This window comes from Macaca thibetana, chromosome 10 (genome assembly GCF_024542745.1).
Source record: "Macaca thibetana thibetana isolate TM-01 chromosome 10, ASM2454274v1, whole genome shotgun sequence".
In the NCBI taxonomy this organism is placed as follows: domain Eukaryota; kingdom Metazoa; phylum Chordata; class Mammalia; order Primates; family Cercopithecidae; genus Macaca; species Macaca thibetana.
The window spans coordinates 86,165,727-86,181,644 of NC_065587.1; the positions used below are offsets into that span (position 1 = coordinate 86,165,727).

Sequence of the window (15,918 nt, forward strand, 5' to 3'; positions counted from 1 at the left end):
TTAAAAGTTTCCATTTGGCAAAAACTTTTGAGAAACACTATAATCTCACTAAACTCAAAAGACTGGCAGAATTCAAAGTGGAGTTGCACCATTCATTTAATTTCACCTAAATGCACTTGCTTTTTTTTTTTTTTTTTTTTTTTTTTTTTTTCCTGTCATCCAGGCTGGAGTGCAGTGGTGTGATTATAGCTCAGTGCACACTCCAGCTCCTCAAACTCCTGGGCTCCTGAGTAGCTAGAACTACAGGCGTGCCCCGCCATGCCAAACTAATTTTTTATTTTGTACAGTGTGGGGTGAATGGGGCTCTCGCTACTTTGCCCAGGCTGGTCTCAAACTCTTGGCCTCAGGCGCTCCTCCTGCCTCAAGCCTCCACTTCCCAGAGCACTGGGATTACAGGCATGAGCCTCCAGGCTGGCCTACTTGCCTCAGGCAGCTGACGGCCATTCCACTCACTGAGCATGAGCTGCAGGATTAGCGCTGAGACTCTGCCCCCCAGCAGACAGCCCCGCCCACAGTGCTGGCTCTTGGGTAATGGCCTCCCTTTGTCCTCCAGCTCCCGGGTCACCCTCTAATCCATGGGTGACTTCCCATGTCCCTTTTGGATTTTAGGCTTTCCTTTAACACCTATTCCCTGGATAAAATTCCCTCTGTTGACCTGCCAAGTGTGGCAATATTTGCCTGGCTGAATCTCAATTGATACATTGTATATTTATTGGGATAAAGTTTTATATATATATATATATTTTTTTTTTTTTTTTTTGAGACTGAGTTTTACTCTTGTTGCCCAGGCTGCAGTGCAATGGCGCAATCTCGGCTCACCGTAACCTCTGCTTCCTGGGTTCAAGCAATTCTGATTCAGCCTCCCAAGTAGCTGGGATTACAGGCATGTGCCACCACGCTCAGCTAATTTTGTATTTTTAATAGAGACGAGATTTCTCCATGTTGGTCAGGCTGGTCTTGAACTCCCGACCTCAGGTGATCCGCCCACCTCAGCCTCCCAAAGTGCTGGTATTACAGGTGTGAGCCACCGTGCCTGGCACATTTATATATTAACATAGGGAAAATTGACATCTCTGTAATCCTGTCTTTCTATTCAAGAACATGGCCAGTATCTTTCCATGGGATCAAATCTTCGTCTTCGTCCCTCCTTCCATAGAGTTCAGAGAGTTTCAAAGCCTTATTTAGCACTTCCTTAGCTTTTTTTTTTCTTAGATTTATTGAATTTCTTCCTAAGTGTTTTATCCTTTGTGTGGCCAGTGTAAATGGTGCTGCCTGTAGGGTGGCTGTGGGGACTGAATAGGATAATATATAAAGTACTTAACAAAGTCCCTGGCATGCAGTAAGTGCTATATAAATGCTTGCTGTGATAGTCACCCTTCGTTTTCTGCACTTCTTCCTCTAACGGGTTATGGTTTAGATGTGAGCCATAGTTATTCTGTCTCGATTTCTGCCTAGCTCCTGTTCAGGTGAAGCTGAGAGGCAGAAATGGATCAAGCCTTAAGCAGAAGCCCAAGATCTAGGCACTGGCAGGTTCAGTGTCTTGCGAAGGCTCACTCTCTGCTTCCAAGATGGTGCCTTGTTGCTGTGTCTGGTAGAGGGGACGAACGCTGGGTCTTCCCACGGTGGAAGGGCCAAAAGGGGCCTGGCTATTTCCCTGGAGCCCTTTTATAAGGGCAGTAATCCCATTCATGAGGACCGAACTCTCATGACTTAATTACCTCCTAAAGATCCTACCTCTTAAGACTATCACGTTGGGTCTTAGGTTCTAATATATGAATTTGGGGGGGACATATAAGTTCAAACCAAAGTAGGATGGCATGCCAGCAACAGCCCCATCCCATCACCAGCTCTCGGTCCTCTTATGGAGGTCCCTTCCCCACTCATTTCTACCCCCAGAACTAGGGGTTTTTTTCCTCACTGGCCCATCTTTCCCAGAAGCCAAGGACTCTTTGGTGCTAAAACCCAATCACTAGAAGCAAGGACACAATTATTGTTGCTTCATGTGTCCAATCTAGCTTAAGAAAACAAAGTTTAGTATTCCTAGAAAACGAAGTATTCTTGTGAGCAAATCTGATGGTTTAAAACAAAATTAACGTTTGCTGTTTACTGTTCAGAAATAGGCTGACAGTTGCACTCTGTGTATCAGTGAGCTGGCTGCATAACAAACTGCCCCAAAACTCAGTAGCTTAAAATAATAATCATTTAATTTTGCTCTTCGGTCTACAGGTCAGCTGGGTTGTTCTGCTGATCTGGACCAGGATGGGCTAACATCAGGAGAGAGAGGTCGAGACTGGCTGATCGAGGATGGCCTCCCTGCTGTGTCTGGTAGCTGGCAGCAGGGGCAGTGAATTTTACTGGAATACTTGTCTCTTATCAATCAGGAGGCTAACCTAGGCTTATCTTCATGGTGCAACGGAGTTCTGGGAGAGATCAGAGAACACAGGAGTTCTTGGGACTGAAGCTTGGAACTGACACAGAATCACTTTCCACCACATTCTATTGGCCAAAGCAAGACATAAAGCCAGCTTGGATTCTAGGGGTAGGAAACAGACCCCTCCTCTTGATGGATGGGGCTGCAAAGGCATAGTGCGCAGGGCATAAATACAGGGAATCACAAATAATTAGGGTCACAATCAATCTACCATACTCCCCACACCAAGAAGAGAATGTTTAGCATCAATTTCCTTCATTTTAGCAAAGGTTGCTTCATCTCACTAGCAGTGAGATGTGAGATGTTACATCTACATGTGGACTGATTCAGGAGAAAGTTCTACAGATGGTTAACCTCACTCACTCATTTATTATGACTCACATCAGTTGCACTTTGCTTTTTTTTGTTGAGATGGGGGTCTCACTCTGTTGCCCAGGCTGGAGTGCAGTGGTGCAATCCTGGCTCACTGCACCTCCCGAGTAGCTGGGATTACAGATGTGCATCACCGCGCCCAGTTAATTTTTGTATTTTTAGTAGAGACATGGTTTCACCATGTTGGCCAGGCTGGTCTCAAACTCCCGACCTCAGGTGATTCACCTGCTTCAGCCTCCCAAAGTGCTGGGATTACAGGCGTGAGCTACCGCGCCCAGCCGCACTTTTGCTATTTCTTGATACTGAGCCCAAATCTGAGTCTGTCTGAGAGTGTGATCTTCCACATCAACTGTAGGGATGATCTATGTCCCTCGCGGTCCTGGTTTCTGAGAGCAGTTCCTTGTTTTGGTTGGAGTTTTCCAGCATAGATTTACCAAGATGCTGAGAATAGTTCCCAGCTAGTGGTTGAATAAATATTTGTTCGTTTGTCGATTCAATCGATCACAGGCTAATTAATTCTCAGTCCTGTTAGAAGCAATTGAAAATGTCACGTCTCATTGTCAGGGGGCAGAGAGCGCTTGGAGGTAATCCAATCATCTCTCTTCCTTCTGGCTTCTCCACCCTTAAACCACTGATTCTGTGTCAGTTTCAAGCATAAGGACCATGGACACCTGGTGACCACACAGGGAGAGACTTCCCCTGACAGTCTCTTCTGTCTTCTCCCTCTAGAGGGTAACCAAGCCACCTTGGGCCAGGCTGTGGAGTGGCTGGAGGTTGCACCTGCCCCTTGCCTCCCACACTGTATGGCTGCACTCCTATCCACCCTCCCAGCCCACAGGTGAAAACTAAGCAGCCCCAAGCCCCATTGCCTTGGGGTAAGAAAGTGGGAAGCAAGAAGCAAATGGCCCAATCCTGGGTTGTTTAGGTAGAGAGGAGATACTCAGAAGACAAGGAAAAGAAAAGGATTTTTAAGAACCTCTAAGAACATGGTTTGAGGAGAAGAGCCATGCTAACTGTAGGGATTTATGCAAAGCTTGCCATTTAAACTAATCAGCATGTGGCAATAGCTATTGTGCATTCTACTGTGTGTTTAAGGTTTTATTCACTGTGTGTTTTACTTGATCATATTAGACTTTCCTCCTATATTTGGAGTTCCCTTGCACAAGTAAAATGTCGTATAATATGTGTTTAAAAGGATTCTAGTATCCAATTGAATAAAAAAGAAAAAGTATGTACATATGCACACACACACACATATGTAAAAATTTTGTATATTATGGAGTAAATGTATGCTTTATATTTATAATGTCTACATATATTTAAATTTATATATTGATATATAGCTATTTAAAATGAAAGGTATATATCTTCTATAAATGTTTTGTGGGCCAGGTGCGGTGGTTCACACCTGTAATCCCAGCACTTTGGGAGGCCGAGGCTGGTAGATCACGAGGTCAGGAAATCGAGACCCGTCCTGGCTAACACAGTGAAACCTCATGTCTACTAAAAATACAAAAAATTGGTCAGGCGTGATGGCAGGCGCCTGTAGTCCCAGCTACTGGGGAGGTTGAGGCAGGAGAATGGTGTGAACCCAGGAGGCGGAGCTTGCAGTGAACTGAGATAGTGCCATTGCAGTCCCGCCTGGGCGAAAGAGCGAGACTCCATCTCAGAAAAAGAAAAAAAGAAAAAAAATGTTTTGTATAGCTTATGTAGCTAAGAAAAAATGTGTGTCCATATACTTGCATTTCACTGAAAAATGTCTGATACATATAAGGAGATGTAAGAATGAGATAATAATTGCCTCAGAGAGTTTTTTTTTTTATTTTCCTTTCCATACAGTTAAACTTTTCATCATGAGCATGTATCACCTTTATAGCTTTTTTAAAAAGCAGTTTATTTGTAAATTTTAAGGCAGTTCTTCCGACTTTTCTTACCTCATTATCCCCAGCTTAAATTGTAAATTCAGTTGACTTTTTAGATTGAGTTCTTCCTGGAAAAAAAAAGTTTCCCACGATGCCCTGCCAGAAAGATATGGTGTCCAACCCAGTTTAAAAAGTGCACCCAGTCTTTAGGTTCAGCTGCTGAAGAAGCCCAATCCCTGGGCTGGAGACCTCCCCTGCCCCCTCGCAGCCCAGGCTGTAGGGTAGCAGCAGCATCTCCCCTGCTCCCCCCAGGGCCGCGGCGGCAAGGGCAGCATCTATGTGTGGGCCTCCGGGGACGGCGGCAGCTATGATGACTGCAACTGCGACGGCTACGCCTCCAGCATGTGGACCATCTCCATCAACTCAGCCATCAACGACGGCAGGACCGCCCTGTACGACGAGAGCTGCTCTTCCACCCTGGCTTCCACCTTCAGCAACGGGAGGAAAAGGAACCCTGAGGCCGGTGTGGTGAGCACGTCCCCTTCTGTCCTTGTTTCCTTAGGGCCACTGCACCTCTGTGTTACGGTAGGATGCTGGGACACTGACGTGCTCCCCTCCTGTCCCTTCCCTCAGAGCCTGAACTAAGGCTCTGTGGGGAAGACCCCTTTTCTCTATGCCCAGCCCTGCTTTCTAATAAGGCACAGACCTCCCATCTGCAAGCTAGGAGCATGATCAGTGAGGACTCCTTTCCAGATCATTTTCCATAGATTTTCTTGTTTATTGTTTTTGGCTTACAAGTAATGATGAAGTCTGGTTTACCAATCAGTTGCCCCATTCCATCACTTACAAGAATAACTAACTCATTGTAAGAACCAAAACATCACACTGTAACCCTGTCTGAAACAAGAACCCATCTGTGTATTTATAGTAATTTTAAAAACAACATTCATGGATGGACTTTTCTGGATCCATAAACCCCCTAAAATTGCACATGCATCTGTTATTTGCTCGGGGAAAGACTTGTGATTTTCATCATATTTTAAAATGGAACCATGATTTTTAGAAAAAAAAAAAAGACTAATAATCATAGATTTAGATTGTCGCTCTTTTCTGAGCAAAGAAAAAAAAAATCTTCCTTTCTTGGCAACTAGATATAATGGTGGATTTTCCAAGCCCCTGGGATATACATCATGTGTAAAGCATGATAAGCCTTTTTGGATCTTTTCCTCTCTGGAGACTTTGCTCACAGATCAGCCTTTTCTCACACCTCCAAACCAGGATTTAGTAGGTGGTTCAGTAGTCATGCATGAGTTATATCCTGACTGGCTGCACCCATCTCCACTGAGGCTTCTTGAGAGAAGAAGACAGGAGCTCAGGACAAAATCATTAGTACCATCCAGTGTTTCAATCCCATACTCCCACTTGGGATCCCAACTTGGCAAGATGGTCATGCCCCTGTGTGAGCCAGGAGAAGCCCTTTACCTGGAAGGGATGCAGACCTTAAAATCCTGTCCTTCCCACGAGCCCTCCTGCATTCCCCGTTGGTCTTGGGGAGGATGAAGAATGTGCCAGCTCCTCCCAAACAGAAGGGGACTTTGACCCCTCTTGTCCTATAAGCTGTATGGACATTAAGGGAGGAGGGCAGACAGGGACAGGTGAGGTGACACTTCACTCTCATGCCTGGAAGCTCCACTGCCTACCCCAAAGGCCTCTCGGTGGTGTAACTTCGTCCTCAACCCGTATTTATGACTTTTTCTACTTGGGCTGGCTAAAGGCCTTGTGTTTCTTCTGAGTACTATAATTTTGCTCAATAGATGCCCTTAAACCTCCCTGGTAATTTCTTCCTCAAAATAATAGGCTCTCTTGAGGATCCTACAGACAGAGGAAGAATTCCTGTCGTTTATACATGATTTTAATGAACACCCTGGCTCTCACAAACATTGAAAATGAGGTTTTTCACTTTGTGAAAGTCCTTTAAAAATCTATTCACCAGTGTCCCCTCTAAATAAGAGTTGTGGAGGTGATACCCACATATTGGGTTGTCTTGACTCAACACGTCTCAGAATCTCTCCGTGAATTTTAGATGTAGAGAAACATTTTTTAACAGCCTGCCCTTCTAGGTAGACTTTAGCTGAGCATGCTGATTCTTCCTCTTCGGGAATGCTCCTCTTTCCCCCATGAAGGAAAAAGAAATGCTAATGACATGGCCTTTGGCCTTTCCAAGGGCCAGTCCTGATGCAACAAAACTAGGGTGAGAGTATTGACATCACTTCCCACTTCATAGTGTTTCCTTTTAGGTTTCAGGAAATAAATCTCTCTCTAGTCTCTGGAATAGCCACAGATATGCTTCTTTGAACAACTCATTTATCTTGTGGACACTGTAACTATAACTGACTATGTGTCCCCTTTTACATGGGCTACTAGGAAGCTCAGATAAAACCTAAGGCAAAAGAGACGCATATGGATGCTAAGCTTATCCTTAGTTTCCTCTTAATCTTCTTGGGAACAAAGCATAGTTTAAATAAAAGGAGTAGGCTGGGCGCAGTGGCTCATGCCTGTAATCCCAGTACTTTGGAAGGCCAACGCAGGTGGATCACCTGAGGTCAGGAGTTCGAGACCAGCTTGGCCAACATGGCGAAACCCCATCTCTACTGAAAATACAAAAATTAGCCAGGCGTGGTGGCACGTGCCTGTAATCCCAGCTATTTGGAAGACTGAGCCAGGAGAATCACTTGAACCTGAGAGGCAGAGGTTGCCGTGAGCAGAAATCACGCCACTGCACTCCAGCCTGGGCAACAGAGTGAGTCTGTCTCAATAAATAAATAAATAAATGGAGTAGATAATCCCCTGCTCCACACTGTGCGGGGGTTCAAAATAGTGTGATTTATTCACTCATTACGCATTATCTTCCCTTCCAGGCAACCACAGATTTGTACGGCAACTGCACTCTGAGGCATTCTGGGACATCTGCAGCTGCCCCTGAGGCAGCTGGCGTGTTTGCACTGGCTCTGGAGGCTAAGTATGTTCATAGCTCTGGGTCCAGGGCCAGCTCTGCAGGGTGGACTAATACGTGTCTCTCTGCCCACATGCCAGGTGTCCATGGAGGCAAGAGTGGACATGAGAGGCTATGAATAGTCAGGGCCAACGAACTCTGCTGTGCATTTCTAAGTGGTCCATGTGCCCATCTGCACATGTGTGTGTGCATATACACACACACACATACACACACACCCACCATAAAACCACATTCCTGGGAGCACACAACACCCAGCAGCACATATCAGCAACTTACTCAGATACCCAGTGAGGGCACTGAGATATTTCTTTCTTCACCAGATTTGCCCCTCTATCCTCTCTGCATCCCTGGGTTCTTCTACTGCAGTGATATTCACAATCAGCTACTTGAAGAAAAATCAAATTGCCAAGCTGATGTTTCAGAACATGGGGCAAACAAGGTGGTCCCACTCAGGATTTGTTAATTGGTGAGGTGGATTCACTTTTTAACACTGAAACAAGATACGCAAATTCACGCAGTGTAGACCAAGATATGGGCTTTCCTGGGAAACCTTCCAAGCTAAAGGTAAGAGGAGACCATCTCCTATGTCCTTACCATCCTATGGAGAGGCCACATGTTGCTACTGCTGGACACACCTGGGATTTGAGTAGCAGTGGAGGTACTTGCCCACCTGCTACTCTGCATTCTTTTAGTGATACCTGAGGCTGGCCTTATGTTCACAGAAGGAACACACGGGCTTCAGACACCACACATGTAGTGTGAGTGTAAGTGCTGGCTGTGTAGGGAATTGTCAGAGAATGCAGTTCCCAGCAACTTCTGAGAAGTTAGATTCGGGCTCCTGGGGAAGGAGAGTAGAGTTGCTAGGCAACCGGAGCTCCCAGCATCAATCTCTAGGCAGCACTGCTTGTCTCTCTCCACATATGCAGTGCAATTTTTGATTTGCAAAGGAGGCAGGAGTTGGTTCCTAGAATAGAAAGGGGCTTCAAAAGATTACCTAGTTCAACCCTCTACCTTCACAAGAAAAGGCATAATTATCCTCCCTTTGCAGATAAGACCCCAAATTGAGAGTGACTCCTCTCTTTGGACAAGTCTAAACTTTGATTCTTCTAACAAAAGTCAGGTAGAAAATTTATGATGCCAAGACACTGGTCAAAACTCAACTATTAGGCACAGAGACCTCTGCCCTATCAAGCACAGAAACCAAAATTTACTCACATCCAATGTACATTTCCTGAAGGTAAAACTGTTCATCTCAGGGCCTCAGTGGGCCCTGGAGCCTGAGTTGGCCTTGCTCACTTCATCTGCAAGGAGACAATTAGCAGAGCCTGCTGCCTGTAGCTGAGCTGCACAGGGCCAGGGAGCAGGAGTGCTCCAAAAGCGAGAAGGGTTTCTGGTTGCCCTTTCAACCTCAGAGGTCAAGACTTGACTCACAGTCTTCTGGGATTTTTGACAAACAAAATCCTATGCCTATGCCTAGATCCATAGGCATACAAATGGAACACCTAAATAAATCAGAGTGGAGGGGTGTGGCTGCTGGACTCCTAGAGATTCATGGCTCTGCCTTGATTAGTCACCATTCTTTCAGCACATACGTCTAGATATCCTACAGAAAAGAATGCAGTCACCATTTAGGCATGCTTTGTTTTGAAGCAATGATCATGAACTTAATGTTCTCTGCTGGCATAAAGAGGAAAAAAGTATAACACCTGGCAGCTTGTGGGTAAGTCCATCACTGGAGCCGGTCCTAAAATTCTTCAAAATACCAACTTTCTGTGGTTGGAAGCAGACCCTGAGATGAGATTTTGGTGCAAGTGATTTATTAAGGAAGGGATCCCAGGAAAGACAGTAAGGGAGTAGGGGAAGGAAGTTAGGATGGGGAAAAATCCAAGCAAAGGTTCAACTTCAAAAGTTCTGGCCTCAGTCTAATACCGAATGTAAATTAGGCCTCCGAGTTTGTTCTACCTCCAGGCAAGGAAGCTGGACTGTCATATTCTTATATGAGTCAGTCATCGGCTAAGAGCTACCTTGGAGAAGTAAACTCCAAGGCATCTCTAGCTTTAGGCAAAGCGGCTCCAGTAGCCAAAAGTGAAAACCATTGGTCAGGATGAGATACCCCAAGCGACAGCCCAGAGGGATAAGGAAAAGGGCCTCCACAGAGCAGTCCCATAGCTCATCTCTCTCTCTTCTTGAGATAAGGTTACAGGAAGTCCTCATGCATAACAACAAATTATCTAAATGTATGTCCATCAGGACCTTGAAAGAGAGAGAATAACACTTCCCCCATCACGACTGCAGGGGAGAAAAAGAAAACCACCTCCCTCTCCTAACCAGTTGTCACTTCGTAGTTTAATATCATAATATACTTTTCTGCCCAATGCTTGAAAATTCCTACTTGAGTCACAGGAAATATTGCTCCCATCTCCCAGTGTCACCAATATCAGAGATTTTTCAAAGAATTTTTGTGAGGGATGACTGCCACCTTTGAATATTTAGGTTTCTCTCATATGACCTGGTGCTTTCTCTGTGGTTTTAGAAGGTGAGCTAGGCTCGAGGGGTAGATGTCATAAGGAGATGAATTTTTGACTCCAGAAAATCACCTGGAGTAAAGTGGTCCACATGCTGGACTGGAACAATGATTCCAAAAGTGACTTTCCAGGGGATGGATTTTTAATGTAAACTCTTTAGTTAGTGTAGTATATACAAAGAAATTCATTAGGTGTGGCTCCATGACATTTTAACAAAATGAACAGACCCACATAGCCAGCACCTAAATCAAGAAACAGACTATTTATGTGCCCTGTTGCTCAGCAGAGCAAGAGATGTTGCTGTATATAGTTACAGATCGTTCATTCTCATTGTTGAATATCACTCCATTGTATAAATGAATATTTGGATTGTTTCCATTTGGGGCTACTGTGAGTGATATTGTTAGGAACATTCTTGTATATGTCTTTTGGTGAACATACAGATGCATTTCTGTTGAGTGTCTACTAGGAAGTCAAAACGTTGCGTCATTAATATACATATGTGCAATTCTAGTAGATACCGCCAAATAGTTTCCTGAATTGGGTGTACCCATTGACCCTACCTTGAGCAGTATATGAGAATTACAGTTGCTCCACATCCTTGCCAAAATGTGGTATTATTAGTCTTCTACATTTTAGCATTCTTATGGATGTGCAGTGGAGTCACATTGTAGTTTTAATTTGCATTTCCCTCATAGCTAGTGAAATGGAGCACACTGGGGAAAGTTTTTGAAAAAATACATTCCCAAGTCCCACCCAAGCCTCACTGAATACAAATCCCTAGGGATGGGTGGCCCAGGAACCTGACTTTTCAATGCCTGTTCCCCAGGAATACTTAAGCTGCCAGCCTGTCGCTGATCTGTAGACTAGGGTGTGAGGATGACCAATAAGGCAATAGCTCTGTGAATCTGTGACTCTGGGTGCAGAGTGTGGGTAGCTGGCTTCTGCCTCTGATTACGCATTGCTATTCAGTCAAGACTTAATGTTTCTGCATGAAACAGCAAATCCAAATAATAATATCCAAATAATAACAGAGACAAGGGTTTATTTTTCTGTCATGTGAAAGAAAATACAAAGATAAGGAACTCAGGGCTGGTTTAGGGTACTGGGGTACCATTGTGAATCAAGGAATCCAGCTCTTTCTAGCTTTCTGCTCCTTTGTTCTGCCACTTTCATGTTCTCTAGATGTGCTGGAACTCCAGCCATCATGTTTGCATTTCAGGCAGGAAAAGGAGAAGCACAAAGGGCAAAAAAAAAATAAAAAATATTTAAAAGAAAGAGAGAGAGAGAAGAGAGAGAAAGAAAGAGAAAAAGAAAAAAAGAGAAGAAAGAAAAAGAAAGAAAGAAAAGAAAAGAAAAATAAAATACATAAAAAAAGAAAAGAAAAAAAGAGAAAAGAAAGAAACCAGCTGAGTCAGCCATGTTGAAGGGCTTTTCCAAGGAGCCCCATCCAGTGGCTTTTGCTTATTTCTCACTGGCTAGAGCTGTCACATGACCACCCCCACACTTCAAGGGAGGCTGGGAAATGTAGTTTTATAGCTGAATGCATTGCTGTTCTGAATAAAATTGAAGTTTTCTTAATAAGGAAGGAGAAAAGATAGATATGGGGGGAAAGACAACTGCTAATGTCTTCTGACATCTAAGTGGACAATCACTCATCTTCTCTGGATCTCTATTGTCTTATCTACAAAATGTAGCAAGTTAGATCATCAGTAAGGTTCAAATGACTTCCTGGAATATTTTAGCTCTGCTTCTGAAATATTTTTTTAAGGAAAGTTTATATTTTAATTGGATGTCTGATGATTTTTAAGGTTGAATATGCCTTAAAGCTGAAGAACGTTCATTTACATAGCTTTAAATATTGTGATCAATACTTAGGAGATAGTAACCTAACTTGCTTTAACTTCTGATATATGTGATATGTTATTATTAATAATAATAAAGTCTTTTTATTCAGTGTCCACCACTGTGCTAGGTACTTTATATACATAATTTACATTTACATCCTGAAACAAACCTATAAGGCCTTATGCCCATTTTAAAGATGTCAAGGCTAGAGCTCGAATTGTTAAAGTAACTTATCCAAGTTCACACAGTTGGCTTTAAGCTTTAGGATGCCTGTGTTCCACCGGGCTCTCTATGGAACACAGAAAAGGCCCTGCCACCATCTTGCCTATGAGACTCACCACTCATTCTGCCATGGCAATGGGCTGCAGTGAATGAGTTAGCTCTTCCTCAAACATGATGCACAAAATCAGGTTTCACTTCCTTTGAGATGAGATTTTCCACACCACCACTACACCAGGGAGTCATGAAAACTGAATTTTCTGTCACGTTCATAGAAGCAAACAAAGGCTATGGAGAAAATGCCAGCTTGACTCATAAATGCATTATTTTTCTCAGACTGGAAATAATCCAACCTTTGAAATTATTTTTTAATCCTACCAAAATTTAGAGAATAGACTCAGAATTTTTAAAATGAAAGAAAATAAATGGATCTTTTACGACTCCAAACATCTCTTATGGATGAAGAGAACGAGACCCAGAGAAGTGAAACAACTTGCTCCAGGTCACACAGTTTACATTGTTCAGATAAAGATCAGATCCAACAAGTAAAGAGATTAGAATTCTCCTGTTGTCTTTTAGAATTTACCAGATGTTAGTAGAAGTGATTCCTCCAACCTTAAGACTACAGCATCATCTTTAAAACATTTCCATTTTCAATTTCTCTAAAGATGCATAGGCTGACTTTAAATTCCCTTTGCTGCCTTGATCATGAGGAGGAAAATGTGAATTGGGTTCAGGGGAGCTTGATGCTGTAAATAGAAGTACTGTGCTCTGAAAGAGAATGGTGAGGGAACAGCCTTTCACACGAGAAAAACAATCCTTCCTGTTAGAAGTCAGGTTCCTACAAAGGATAAATGCTTGAGGTGATGGATACCCCATTTACCCTGATGTGATGATTATGCATTGCATGCCTGTATCCAAACATCTCATGTGCCCCCTAAATATAGACACCTACTGTGTATCCACAGAAAGTAAAAATTAAACATTAAACAAAAGGTCAGTCTCCTAGTCAGCCACTTCCTAAGAGATCCTTGCTGACCCCTGGACCCCAGTTTCTCAAATTTCCTGATGATCAGAATCCCGGAGTGCTTGTTAAAAACGCAGATACCCTAAGACCACTGCAGAGCCATCGACTCAGAATCTCCAGGGGAACCCCTGAAAAGCTGTATTTTTCACCAGCACCCCCGCCCCCACCGGTGCTCTCCAGGAAGTCAGGAAGCTCTGCCCTGAACGAGGTTTGTTGCATATTGAAAATACTAAATGTTTGGAGGAATCCATGGAATCAAAACCTCTGAGCCTGGACATCATTTTTTTTTTACCATTCCCAGATGATTCCAATGTGCAGACAAGGTTGAGAACCACTGTCCCAGACTATCAATGTTCTCAAACATCACTGTACAGAAGAATCATTTGGGTTAAAAGCAAATTCTCAGGCCCATGACCTCCAAGATGCTGATTCAGGAGAATTGGAAATTCACTTATGTCACTCATGGTCCTGACACAGGGGGATTGAGGATCACAGTGAGGACTCCTGACTAGGATAACACAGGGACTCCACTGATGGCTCCCTCAGCATCCTGAGCTCCCCCTATCATGACAGCCCTCACATTTTCAATACTGAGTTATCCCTCTGTCCCTAGGGGCTATCAGCTTTTGGAGACAGGGACGTTCATCCGACATGCCCAGAGTTAGCATGATGCCTGGATGTGGTAGACACTCAACAGACATCCATAAAATCACTTCATTGCACAGTACCTTCTCATATATCTGCATCTTATTTTCCCAACTATTATATAAAACATTTGAGAACAGGGAATAACATGTCACATTTCTTCTCCTACAGTCTCCAAAACAGTGACCTGTATATTGCAGATACTCCATAAATTTATTTTTTAATTATTTAATAACTATCACCTGTAATTCTTGGGCTGCTATGGTACAATTAAAACTTAAAGCAAGTTGATGAAATACCTATTTTACAGAATACTACATTCTGTCAATTCCTAAATTGTCCAGAAAGGATACTAGAAGGAACCTGGTTTTACACTTCAGACATATGCAAATAGCAGGTCAAACAGTGTCACAGACTCAATTACACTGGAGAGTGGACTATGCTCTGATTTATCTCAAAAGTGAAAAGTTCTCTGTTCCGAAACATTATTTCTCTGTCACTCTCTCTCTCTCTTTTTTTCTAAAATGCAGCCCATGAGAATAAATCTGCAGAGAAACATTTAAGAGAGCCTTTCTCCAGGCATCAGAAGAACAGCGCATTTTCATGACAAAGATGAGAAATAAGAAACCTGCTAGCCAGCCCTCGGGTCATTTAGATCCTCATTTGTCAACACTTCTGAGATTAATAAACTCAGAATCCCCTTCCAGCGAAACACTCAAGTTTTTAGCCATAATCAACTTAAGGAACTTTTACACCATTTTCTCAGGTCCTGAGGGACCATATGTCCACGACACGTTCTGAATCTCCTCAAATAAGCATTGACCTTCCTTGCAACTTGCTTCTTTTTTTTTTTTTCTTTTCTTTTTTTTATTGTACTTTAAGTTCTAGGGTACATGTGCACAATGTGCAGGTTTGTTACATAGGTATACACGTGCCATATTGATTTGCTGTGCCCATTAACTCGTCATTTACATGAAGTATTTCTCCTAATGCTATCCCTCCCCCTCCCCCAACCCCACAACAGGCCCCGGTGTGTGATGTTCCCCGCCCTGTGTCCAAGTGTGGAACTTGCTTCTTAATAGAGGAAGGTCTGCATTCAAGAGCACATGGATCATTTGAACTCTTGATTCTGATTCAGATCTTCCAACCAATTAACTTTGCATATGTTGAAATTTTATCAAATAAGTTATGTTGCTCCCAGTCCTTTGAATTGTTTGACTTCTGAAGAGAACTATAGTGCAAGGTTTTGCCAACTTTTTGACCAGAACCCTCAGTGAGTAATAAACTTTGCACTGCAGGTCAGCACACACACACACCTACCCTCCAACTGTTTCATGAAAAAATAGCTTCCTGTATTATGTGCAGTGCACACTTCTATCCTTTTTTATTCTGCTCCGTTCATTTTTTAAAATGATAACACCAATCATTAAATCACTGGTTCTCAACATTGGCTGTCTGTTGGAATGGTCTGAGAAGTGTTAACAATTTCCAATGCCTGGGTCTCACTCCCAGAGATTCTGATTTACTTGGTCTGGGATGAGGCCCTAGCAGTGAGACTTTCAACGTCCCTAGAAGAAAATTTTCATGTGCAGTCCAGATAGATAACCTGTGCGATAACCTGGCTCAAAAACAAATCATGACTTGCAATTTGAAAAATATAGACAATGAGTAGTAACAGACACTAATTTCCAAAAATAACATTTACAAGAAGACTAGTTTATTCACTGAACAAACAATTGTGCCAAGGACCATCCTGGACACTAAGGATATAAATATGCTGAATATAATTTCTCTACCCTTGAATAACTAGTACCCTCATTTTCAAAAATGGAACACACCCGGGTACCAGTTCCCAGATGAAGAAACAGCATGACCAGCACCCAGAAGCTCCCTGTATCCCCTTCCAGTCACTGCCCCACAAGACTGACCACTAATATGACCTCCAACAGCATAGATTAGTCATTCTAATGACT

General features: G+C 43.2%; 2 protein-coding genes across 12 annotated transcripts in view; both read left to right on the forward strand.

Moving 5' to 3' along the window:
- DSTN (destrin, actin depolymerizing factor) overlaps positions 1–15,918 on the forward strand; it is a 1,228,633-nt gene that overhangs the window by 1,071,078 nt on the left and 141,637 nt on the right. The window lies entirely within an intron of this gene.
- PCSK2 (proprotein convertase subtilisin/kexin type 2) overlaps positions 1–15,918 on the forward strand; it is a 254,163-nt gene that overhangs the window by 220,302 nt on the left and 17,943 nt on the right. For both annotated transcript variants that reach the window (XM_050745361.1, XM_050745362.1), the window contains 2 exons: positions 4,978–5,193; positions 7,584–7,684. In XM_050745361.1, the coding sequence (XP_050601318.1) occupies positions 4,978–5,193; positions 7,584–7,684 (317 nt within the window). The remainder of the gene's footprint in view (positions 1–4,977; positions 5,194–7,583; positions 7,685–15,918) is intronic.